The sequence below is a fragment of the Muntiacus reevesi genome, chromosome 1, assembly GCF_963930625.1.
Source record: "Muntiacus reevesi chromosome 1, mMunRee1.1, whole genome shotgun sequence".
Taxonomy (NCBI): Eukaryota; Metazoa; Chordata; class Mammalia; order Artiodactyla; family Cervidae; genus Muntiacus; species Muntiacus reevesi.
In genome coordinates this window covers 185,316,665-185,328,378 of record NC_089249.1, presented here as the reverse complement: position 1 = coordinate 185,328,378, position 11,714 = coordinate 185,316,665, and the positions used below count along the sequence as shown (strand labels likewise).

Genomic DNA, 11,714 nt, shown 5'->3' with positions numbered 1-11,714 from the left:
GGCGGCGGAAGACAAAGAAAGGTAAAAGACCAGACCTTTCGGGGAGAGAAACCGAATGGTGAAAACCTCTTCATGGGCTAAATTCTTTCTGCAAACCGAGAGCGAACTCCCGTGGCTGCACTCCAACTGAGGGGCCAGCCCAGAGCGCCCTGGAGCACGTCTGAAAATGCGCTGTGGTATTACTGTCTTCATTTCACCGACTGATGGACCGAAGCCCAGAGAAGGGAAGCGACGTGGCATGGGTCTTGGCATGGGTCTTCTGGCCAGTTTGGGAGTCGCAGTAATGGCAGCCTCCTCGGGCACCTGTCTCTAGGGATCTGCAGGAGGGAGGGGCGTGGTGCTGGCCCCTACTGCCGATGCTCAAGGACCGGTTGGGATAAAGCAGCCCAAAGCCGCAACGGAGGAAAACAAAGCGGTGTTTTCAGCAAGATGATCTTACACTGCAGGACTTTGAAATATCATGTACTTCCAACTTTGGGGGTGATAGGGAGTGTTAAAATTTTTTTTCTACTGTATCTTTACTTGGCAAATTAAAAGTGGCAACCCAACTTGATCCGCAAAATGTTGGTGGGAAGTCACAGCCTAACCTTGTGTTCCCAAAGTCAGGCAGTATCTGTACCCTAGGGCTTACTAGATACTCAGACACAGGAGAGGTGGTGCCTGCAGGGGGTGAAGGAGCAGTGACCTCCCTCACAGCCCAGGTCTGAGAAAAGGAGATGCTCATGGGGTGCCAACCTGCACCTTAATAGCTTCCAGCTGTGCCTCTGACCCTTTGTTGGTCTCAGCTGGTCTCACCCACATGTCAGCTGGCCACATTAGAGGTAAGAAAACAAGCACAGTGGACTAAGGAAACTAGTTATTCCACAGCACACATGGTCCTGATGACAAGCTCTCACCACCCCACCCCACCCGCTAAATTTGGACAATTTAATCCTCACAGCTTTGGGGTATCACTTATATCTCCCAAATGGGGACAGGTGTATAGGAGGAAAGTGATTAGTCCAGGTCCATACAGGTGGTAGATGGCAGGGGCAGAGTTTAACCTTAGACTGCCCCTCCAAGCTACTTCACCCACTTCTCAGAGAGGGTATGCCCTGCACCAGGACTATGTCAGAATTCCCCAAGGCTCTGAAACTGTAGCTCTGCACTGATTGCATGTTTCTGGACCTCCTGATTTGCCTGGTGGGGCTGCTCCTCTAAAGAGGGAGTTGCTTCCTCACCTGTGAAATCAAGTAAATATGGTCAAGATGACCTATTCCAGAGTGAAAAAAACAGGAAGCCAAAGCTTATGGTTTCAGAGACGAGGGAGAAGAATTAAAAGATCATCACTTTATAGTCAAGGAAGAACTACAAATATTTCAGGGGGTAAGACAAGGTCACTTGAGACCTGGGTTGTAGAGCCTGCTTGGGAGGGTAAAGTTCTCTCTAGGGAAAGTGAGGTCTGGAATGGAGACAGATGTGGCCTCTCTGACTCTGTCACCCAGAGTTAGCAGGTGACTCTGGAGGTGGGAGAGGCACTGTGGCCCTGAATGAATGAAAGGCAAGGTGGAGGTCAGTCTCCATGCAGAAGGCTAATAGGCTGGACTTGGTTACTTTGCCCTGCCCACCTCCCCACAGCCTGGCTAGCGATGGGGCCTGAACCTTGGACATGGGGTCCAGGTTGTCTTGGCTAATCCAGAATCCAGAAAGGATGAATGAGGCTATAAAGGACCAAATTAAAAAACAATTCTCAGACTGGTTTGTGCAAATGTTTTTTTTTTTTTTTTTATTTCCACATTTATATCACAAGGTGTCCACTTACTGGACCAAATAGCAAAGTTGCTCCCTTCTGCGTCCTGAGAACACAGAAGTCTAGGTACTGTACATTCACTAAGGCTCCTTGTTTTTGCAAATCGCGTTTATGACAAATAACCATAAGGCAAACGAATCTAAAGGAATGGTTATGAGTGTTTCCAGCATACAGACAGGTCTCTTCTCGCCCAACAGTACAGCTTACACACCAGTAGCACCCGCGGTTACTTTTGTGTTTTGAGGGGAAGGGAACTCTAGAAAGGTGAACTTTTCTAGATATGTGTGGGAAGGGGAAACTGAAGAGGGAAGAACAAAAGGCAAGTTATTTGTCTGGTGGTCAGATGGAAGAGGGGGCAAAATAAACTTTAGAAAACAAATTTTTGCAGCATTTCTTTAAAAAGTGGGCTGTAACTGAAACCAGATACAAATGTGTGGACACCCAGGGAGCATGGGTCGAACTGGTTAGCCAGCTGGCCTGCCTGATGCCAGCAGCTCACTACAGCTGAGGCACCATGATGGGAAAGCTGGCCAGGTGGGGTGCAAACCGAGGCCGCAGTGTTGCCCACTGCCTCAAACACTTAGGGCCATGTTAAAAAACAGAAAATGCAAAGAGATGAGATGCGTGCTTCTGTCGCTGTGTTAAAGGTAACCTCTCCCACAGGTTTTCTGTGCCTGCCTGCAACTGAGGTCCCAGCTCACCAGGGCTGGGAAGCACCCACACCTCTTCTGGGGTGGGAGACTAACGCTTTTTATAGCTGGTTTGCTATAGAGTTCTGAACTCACTTTGCTGGCCTTCCTTCCACGCGGTCCTTCCTTTGCAATTTTGTTAGTAAACTGGTAGCAGCATTTCACAAAAGGAGAATTTAGAGGGATGAGTGCAGAGAGACCTAGAGACTCTCGCCCCCTCCCTCCCGCCCCGGGCCGGACCCCCGGATTCCCAACCACTGGAGGCGGCGGGCCCTGGCGCCCGTCCTCCATGGCTGACTGCAAGGTGGGAATGCACTTAGAGCCCGAGGGGCCGGTCAGTCCAAGCAGACATAAGGCAGAATGTTCAACCGCCCGTCGTCGCCGTGCGGGTCGAGCGATATGCACTGCGTCCAGTCATACCAGTTACCCTGTGTGTCCTGACACCCGTTCACCCCTGGCCACTGGTGGGCCTGGATTCTGTCCAGATCGTCCTGGGTGACCTCGCGGCTCAGCCCGGGGAAGTCCGTGGGCGGGCCATGAGGCACCAGCACGTGCGGCTTCCGGGCCCCGCGCCGAGTGCTCTCCTCCTGTTTCAGGTACTCAGACATGAAGTGGTGAGCGCCCGGGGTCTGTGCGCCTGACGACGAGAGCAGGCTGCTCTGCCGGCTCAGGTAGGACTGGATGATCTCATTGCGCGACAGTTCCTTCCAGTTCGTCTGCTCAAAAGGGCTCTGGAGGCTGGCCTTGGCCTCGGGCTTGTCCAGCTCTGTCCTGGGCTGCTCCGTGTGCACGGGGCTATCGGCCCGCACTGGCTCTTTCTGGGTCAGAGGTTTGATCTGTCTCGTCATGGGGTCAAAAGTGAGCTTCCGCTCTTTTAACCGGACAGGCTTGACACCGGCCTCAGCCACCTGCCCGTCCAAGTTAACCGTGTAGTCACGAGGCCGGTACCTCTTCTTCTTTTTGCTGTCCGACCCACCGGAGGAGGCAGCATCGCTGTCCGCCTTGGAGGAGTCTGGGGAGAAGCCTGCCCGGGGCAGGAGGGGCTCGGCGGGCGGCAGCCCCGCCTTGCAGCCTGACCCTGCGAGCCGCTGGTGGCCCTCTGGCTGCTCTAGCCAGCGCACAGGGCTCTCTGCGCTGGGCAGCAGCTCGAGTCGCCGCACGGGGGGCGTGGACGGCTGGGCCAACGGAAGCGGTGATGGCACCTGGGTGGCATCCAGCGACTGGGGCCGAGGTGATGGGCTGGGCAGGGAGCCCTTGTACGTGTATGGGCTCCGCTGCCGGGCAAAGGAGCCCTCGTGCCGTGAGTTCCGGGAACCGAGAGAGCAGCGAGGTGGCCCCTTGGGGTGGGGGGGCCCTGGAGTCTCGTCCACCCTGTCCAACTGCTGCAGCACCACAGCCTTCGTCTGCAAGCAGGGCCCAGGGGGCTTGCCCAGGCCCGGGGAGCTGGTGTGCGGCCTCACGGCATTGACGGGGATCTTGCCGCTGTGCTTGTCGTTCTCGCCGTGCTCCAGGCGGTTGCCCTCAGGGCCCACATGCCCACTGCTGTCCAGGGGGCTGGGGAAGCTCTCGGGGCTCCCGCTGATCCCATTGGTGGGGAGGGGGGATGAGTTGGGTACCAGGGAGTCGTGGCTCGCCTTGGAGACCTTGGGAGGTGGCCCCGGGTGACCGAGGTCACGCTGGTCTCCCCGGCGCTTGCGGCTGCCCAACCTGTCCAGCCGCTGCCCGCACAGCCTCGGCATGTCATTGCGGTACTTCAGGTCGTGGACGCTTTTGGGCGGGCCCGCCGCCCCTGCCTCTGGCCGGCAGTTATGGGCACCGCCGTTGGCCGAGCCGGTGGCAGCCGCCAGCCCCCGCAGCGCAGCCTCATTCTGGTGCACGGGCTCGATGAGCTTCTGCCAGCTCCGCAGCAGCTTCTTAGCCCGCTTGGCGAGCTCCTCGTTCTTCGTCTTCTTGCGGACGTCGTTGATGAGCTTCCCAAGGCGGGTTTCCTACAGCCAGAGAGACACAATGACATGCTTTTAGGACAGGGACACCGCATGAAAAGGGAGCTGGGACAGAAATGGAGCTTCCCATGGAGCTGGGGGAAGGGCTCCGTATCTTTGAAATGACCCCACAGGCCCCCTAAACCACCAGTCTCCCAGACACAAAACCTATGAAGTTGTTGGGTCCCTCATGACATTTAAATTCTCAGACCCAAGTCCTCAGATCTTATAGTCCATGGGACAGACAGGGCATTCTCAGAATCATCTCACGGGCTCCCAACTCCTGAAGGCTGCGGATCACTCAAGGCCACTGCAAGGACACTTTGCTAGGGGAGATTTCTAGGTGAGAGTACATTGTGGCAAAGGCAACAACATGCGGGACCTTAAGCCAGTATCACTCACTGGAGCCTCTGCTGCGCGCTGCGGAGTGTGCAGGGCCCCCTGCAGAGAGAGGGGCCTGACTCTGAACTAAAGCCTCTCGTATTTCCTGCAGTGCCCGTGGGAAGCATGTGCTGTGGGCTAGTACAGTGCAGGCCAGAAGGGCATGCCCCCTCACTCCTCCCTTTAAGACCTCGCTGGGCCAGTGAGCAAAGTCTCTGAGGCTCCAAGAAGTCGAGAAAGCCCAGGGCTGGGGCAGCCCAGGCCCCACCCTCACTGCCGCCCCAGGGCTCAGACTGGGACACTCACCTCCAGTGCCTCTTTGGTAATGGGGTATTTCTCCAGGCTGGAGATGACTTCCTGCACCGCCACCATGTTCCGGATCTGTAAAACAAGAGCCACTGTCAGACCCCAGGCACTTCTCCCTGTGCCGGCCTGCTCCAGGACTCTCCCTTTCCCAGGAGCCAGTGGAGCCAGCATCACCAGAGACCCACCTCCGGCCGCCTCCGACCTGCTCCCAGGGGCCAACATGGCACTGAGTGCGCACCCTCCCATCTGCCTGCTCTAGTGCATGGTGAACAGGTGACTATGAGTCTGTCTACGGACACACCCATCTGCCCAAGTGGCTGCCACACAATTGAAATTCACATTTATGAAACAAGATTCACTCTTGATGTGGGAAATGCACTCAAATCTGCCATCTGACGGGAGGTTGAAGGATTTATTGAATAAAATGAACCACATTTAAAACAGCCGTGCATAGTAATCTAATCAATTTAGTTGCATTAACAGGATCTTTACAGAGTTCATCTAAAGACATCACAAGGAGAGCAGAAGTCACAAGGTGGGATAAGACCAGTGCCGCGGGGCCCCACAGGTCTGTATGCCTACAGAGAACGCGGGCCAGGAGGCACAAATAGGGACGGTGCAGCAGTGCTCAGCTCTCCCGGTCATCAGGCGAGGCAGACTGAACCCACACGTGGCTCCACTGAACACGCATCAGACTGCTGGAAACGGCACCTGACAGCGCCAGTGGTTCCGGGGTGTGGCCACTCTGGGGAGCACTGGGCTGAGTCTGGTCAAATCAAGCACCGTGTGTCTCGTGACCACGCAGATCTATACCTCAGATGGCACGTGCTATGAGCCAGGCCCTGTTCCACCAAGGTCTGTTTCCATACAGCACTACTCCATTGAATTATCACAACCTCAAGGGGAAGGTACTATTATTACCATTCCATTTTACAAATATGATGTAAAAGAGTGGGTCATGTGGTCATATGTTATAACGACACCACTGTCGTTCAAAAGTTGAAGGAACACACTAAGAAATTCAAGAGCTCTAGAAATGAGCACACTGCAGCTTCAGTACATCAACAGGATGAACTTCAAACCACGGTGGACGAAAAGTCACGGGAGATACACACTGTTGATTCCAATTACACTAAGCATCACAGCATACTCAAAAGTTAATATGAAACCCAGATCTAAATGTGAAAGCAAAAACTCTTAAGGCTTCTAGGATAAACAGGAGACTATCTTTGCAACCTTGGGGTAGACAAAGATTTTTTTGGAGTCCCAAGGCAGTGATGTCTAAGAAAATACCCTGACAAACCAGGCAGTGAGGCTGGTCCCACAGGAACAAGGCCAGCCGCTCCCTGTCCCAGCCCTGGGGTTCTGGCCCTGACAAGGTCCTAGGCTTGCCACATGGCCTCTCTCCACCCCAGTGACCTCACCCTGGTATATTTAGAGCCCTGGGTCCCTAAGCACTCCTGAACCAGCAGTCCCCACAGAGTAAGCCCAGTGGCACAGAGTGTCCTTGTCCTTGGCAGACACTGTCCTGCTGCCAGATAGGAGGGGGGAGGCAGAACACCTGAGCAACCCTCGGGGTTGGAGTAAGCTGGCGCTGTAGACCCTCACACAGCCAGAGACCCTCCTGGAAGCTGCACAGGGTGGGGCTGGGATAAGGCCTGTGGACCCCACTGTCACAGGTGAGGATCCAAAGAGGCTTTTGGCTTTGAGGAGGTGCTCAGGCTCTCGGCCCTGTGGAAAGCACTGTGTCTGCTGCCTTCCTCAAGTTCAGGACCACCCTGAGGGCTCATCCTTCTGGCTCTGCTGCACTCTGCTCCAGCCATGCTAGCAAGGGCTCTGAGCATTGTGTGGGGAGCATTATCTGGGCATTCTGGAGGTAGTCAGGCCCTTGGCACCAGGAAGCAGAACAAGTTCTGCCCTCACCACAGCTAACAGACAGGAGTCCTGGGCTCTATGCAGTGCGAGTTTGGGCCTCCAGCCTCAGATCCAGCAGATAGTGATAGCCCAGCAGCCTGTGACCCTTGCCTCCACCCTCAACGAGAGGGCCCTATGCACAGCAGAGATGCCAAGGCTCAGATATAGCCAAGGGGAGGCTTCTAGCCAGGCTCCGGGCCTGTAAAAACCTAGTACAGGACCGCTGGGGCAGGGAGGGAGGTAGGTGTCAGGTAAAAGGCAGGCCGGGGTGCCGGTGGTGAGAGCAGTATCTAAGCTGGGCCTTGGAGGGCGGACGCAGAAGCCCCAACACCTCCAGAGACAGTGAGATGGCATCAAAGCCCTGGGGAGGGAAGAGAGGTCCAGAGCAGAGACCTTGGCGTGAGCCAGGATGCCAGCAGGAAGAACAGACCTGGGGAAAGTAGGCTGACTATACAACTGCCATCCATTAACTTCACCCACTACCCTAACAGACCACCCTGTTTTTAGGTCCTTCCTGGCACCTGTCTGTCCAAAAATATATTCACCCACAATCATAGAAGAGACAGCATGCCATTGTTGTGCAGGGAGGAAGCCTCTGAGCCACTCCCAGACGCTGCCCCCAAGGGGGGGCTTTGGCCAGACAGCCTAAAGGTCAATCACAGCCAGCCTCCTGCTCAGGAAGAGCCTGGCGCATGCAGGGCCTTTGGATCTCTCCCCTGCAATTCATTCCCAGCGAGTGAAACCAAAACAAAACTAGCAAACAAAAACCCACCTCTCAAAACTACTTGCCAAACAGCTTTCCCAAAAGGAGCAGAATTCACATGTGAGGGACATCTGAACACTTGCAGCCTCATCTTTTCATTAGGACTCCTTCAATAGCTACAGAATAATCTTTATTTCCTTAATAATGAGTGAAGCCAAGTGTCACCTCCCCTTTCTACTAATGTCGACTTCTCCTGTAAATTGTTCATTGTCCCAGTCCACATATTTTCATTATTTGATTGGCCTCGTTATTGCAAGTAAACACCCTTCCAGGTGATGGTGTCTGCCCCTGTGCACGCAGATCCCTAAATGTCCTCAAGGAGGCACCGAGGAGGCAGTGGCAGGAGCAGGGAGGGCTCCCCTGCTAAGGCAAGGAGCAGGCGAGCTGGGCCAGGCAGCAGCGCGGCACTCTGAGGAGCAGAGACAGGGCCGGAAATCCGTGGGAAGTCGGTAGGCAGCCCCGGACGAGGCCCAGGTGAACACAGTCACTTGGTGACCATGGGTGGAACTGACTCCACTATCGTGCCAAGGGCTTGCAGATTTTAGACTCATGATTCACAAGGGACAATTGGGTATCCACAGTCAGAGAGGAAAGTGAAACAATATCCATCCCAGGCAGAAAAGAGGGGAAGCAGACCCCTAAACTGGGCTCCTGCCAGCCAGGCTCAGGGAGGGGAGAGAAAGAACCCTTCTCAAACATGTCCCCATTTACACCTCAGGGACGCCCCGGGGCACATGCTGGCAAGCGAGGAGGGGACCCTCCTTACCACCAACCCAGACCCCAGGGTTCTTATGCAGACCTCCCATCAGGAGAGGACCAGGAACATGGGGGAAGCAGCAAGGCCTCACTCTGGAGAGCCACTCATCAAGTGCTAGGTCATAACTGCAGCGTGTCTAACCCACAACATTTGCTGCTCGACTCACAGTGAATAAGCAGGAGGAAGGGACACTGGATGCCCACAAGTGACAGGACCTGACTGACAGGACCGAGGGCGGGCGGCAGCCCTCCGAAGCAGTGGGGGTGAGAGTTCAGACCACCTAGTGCAGGATGTCACTATCCCCTCAGCACACGTCTGAGAGCTGTTCTGCGGCTGGGTCACTGCTCTGCGTCTGGATCCATGTGCAGAGGTGGGGCCAGCCCAAGGGGGCAGGTCCACCACTCATCAGCCTCCTCCTAGCAGTAATTCAGGGCACAGGCAGGTAAACCTCAGGCCCTGAGCAATTACCTCCCTGCGGGGGATTTCCAGCCCTGATGTGAAACAAGGAACTGAGACTTCTCTGGCGTCTATCCCCGCTCACTGCTCCCTTTCCTCCACGCATCAACGGTTCCCACTCCACTCGAAATCCCCAGTCTCTTGGCAGTGCAGCTAGACATGTGCAGCCCTGGTGGCCAAGGGGAAACCCTGTAGTCCCCAAGTTCAAGAACTGCTGAGACCCAAAGGCAGTAGTGAGCTAAGGCAGTAAGTCTTTTCAGCCTGACTCTCACAGGACCACTCCTTGTCGGCTTCCTGCAGGCACCAAAGTCTCTAGTTTCTCTTTCTTGAAACTCCACTTTACAGATAACCAGGAAGCTAACAGAGGTCCAGTGCTCACCACGCAGCTGGAAGATGGAGGAGATTGGCTTTACACTAGCCTGGTACAGCGCCTGCCCATCACACACAGCCCAGCTGGTGCTTTACTGGGGGGCCTCCCAGATACCACCAGGCTGGTGACAGCACCCCACCCACATACTCTCATCGACCTGCCACAGTGGGAAAATGGACAGGTTACAGAGTTCCTTGTAGCCACACAGGGTTGGCTTCATGCCCAGAGCACCAATGGATGGTCTCTGGGCTGCCTCTGTCTCCTCCTAGGGTGCTCTAGAGATGGAGAGATCTCCAACAGTAGGGCCTTCAGCCCATCCCCAATGCTTGCCCTGAGCTGCAGACCACTTGGTAAATAAATGACAATGGCACTGGAGTCTCCCCTCCAGGCCCTGGAAATGGCACACACAGAGGTGGGACCCACCCCGCCTGTCTAGCCAGCCTGTGACCACACTGTGGCCCTGCGTCTATGCAGCACAGCCCACACCAACTCCTTCAGGGGGCTTAAAGCCCACCAGGTCAGTGGTAAAAGCAAGTTCACTTTAAAACCAGCCATGTGGAAGTCACATTTTTGTTTTGTTTTTTTAAAGCAGAATAGTCTAGACTAGAATTTACAAAAACCAATTAGCTCAAAAGGCTTTGGAACTGTTCATCAGCAAGCAAGCTGTCCTTCCAAACCCAAACACGACACAGATGGCACCCAGAAGCACGCAAACCTCGAGCTTCTCGACGTGCTGCGCATTCTAAGGTCATCCAGGCTGAGTCACCATGCCCTGCCAGCCCCATGGCAGGTGTCAGTCGTGTCTGCTGAGGCTGTGCGCGCAGGTGAAAGGGGCTTTGCCAGCGAGTGTGTGTCTGTGATTTGGTCACAGCCTCACTCTTCAGCCACACCAAGTCTTCCTGCTTCTGATGAACTTTACACGTTCCCAAAACGTGACTCAAACTGCCTCTACAAGTCAGTGAAAGAGCTGAGCCTGGTGGTGAGCAGCGTGTGTCCCACCGCACCTCCACAAGTGAGGGAAAGTCGATGAGCCTTGAGTTTACCCCTCAGCTCTGCAAGGTGCAGCCTCCTGGCTCCGCTCTGCCTAGCTCTGTGCCACAGCCAGGCAGGCGCCAGGGGAACCTCCCTCAGGCACATGCCCTGTCAGCGCCCTGCCTGGCTTTCAAAGGCGCCTTCCTCTGCCAGGACCCCATGGGAACCTCACACCCACAGGAGCTAAGTCGCTCTCATTCACGGCTGCTGAGAGGAAGGACGACACCGGGGCGGGGGCCGCGTCTCAGCCGCAGTCACCAAGTTCACCGCTTGCAAAAGCACTTCCTCATCAGCGGGCCTGTCTGCTCCCCGGGGCGCCCGCCGCTGGAGGGTGGCCGCCGCCTGCGTGGCCCTGCCTGCTATGCGCTCACAGCCCGCAGAGCGCCCGGGGCCAGAGCAGCCGACTGCAGCTGCGACTTGGCGCAGGCAGCCAGCACCTCCTGAGCACCTCCTGAGCAGCCCAGGAAGAGGAAGCCCAGGGCCGCTACCATGAGCGGCAGTCAACCAGGGGACCTCTGTGAAAGGCTTGCGGAGGTGAGAGAGGCTTGCAGACAAAGTGGGGGGAAGAGGGGGAAGCCAGCACTTCTCTCCACAGTGCTGGCCCTCAAGCTGTCCCCTTCTCTCATCTGTCCCAGCAGCTCTTCCCAACAAAACCACAAGCTTCAAGTCTCCTGACCTCTGAATCAGATCAACGCACAATTCCTGTTATAATTTGGCCCTTTCAGACAGCATAAGAGCTCTCAATGTGTTGTATCTGGGAGTTGGTGCATTCCTACAGTTTGCAGTTGCAAAGTCAGAAAGCCAAGCAGAGTGTTTTCTATCTGCATCCATGCTCGAAGAAGGGTCCGGTTGTCAGTGCCTGTGACAACATACAGTACACCAGGTGGGTTCCTCCCTCCCAGCCGTGCTCTCGTGGAAACAGCCAGTAAGAATATCAGCTGTGTAAGACGAAACGTCCGAAGCCCGTGGGAGGGGCACACACAGTGCTCGGCCCACATACACCCAGAATACTGGCAATCCAAAATGAGAACGAGCCAGCTTTTTAGGAAGTGATGGGGCCAACCTCCAAGAGAATGCTGAGGGAAACAGTGAGGTGACAGCACTCCCGTGCTGCCAGTGAAAACCTCCTGGTGCTTGGGCTGGGCAGAGAAGCAGCCGGGCCGGACCTGGCTTTCAGTGCCGGCCCAACCAAGGCTTGAAGCAAGACCAGCCACTAACCTGAGCCCGGCCTCCTTCCAGGAGTCAGGAAGCCTGTGCGGAATGTTGGTAAATTCA

At 55.5% G+C, this 11,714-nt stretch overlaps 1 protein-coding gene across 1 annotated transcript in view; it reads right to left on the bottom strand.

Moving 5' to 3' along the window:
* Positions 1 to 477: 477 nt before the first annotated feature.
* Positions 478 to 11,714, bottom strand: part of MED26 (mediator complex subunit 26) — a 41,661-nt gene continuing 30,424 nt past the window's right edge. The window contains exons 2-3 of the mRNA XM_065917498.1: positions 5,148 to 5,222; positions 478 to 4,466 (exon numbers count right to left, since the gene is read on the bottom strand). Of these exons, the coding sequence (XP_065773570.1) occupies positions 2,814 to 4,466; positions 5,148 to 5,222 (1,728 nt within the window). The 3' untranslated portion in view covers positions 478 to 2,813. The remainder of the gene's footprint in view (positions 4,467 to 5,147; positions 5,223 to 11,714) is intronic.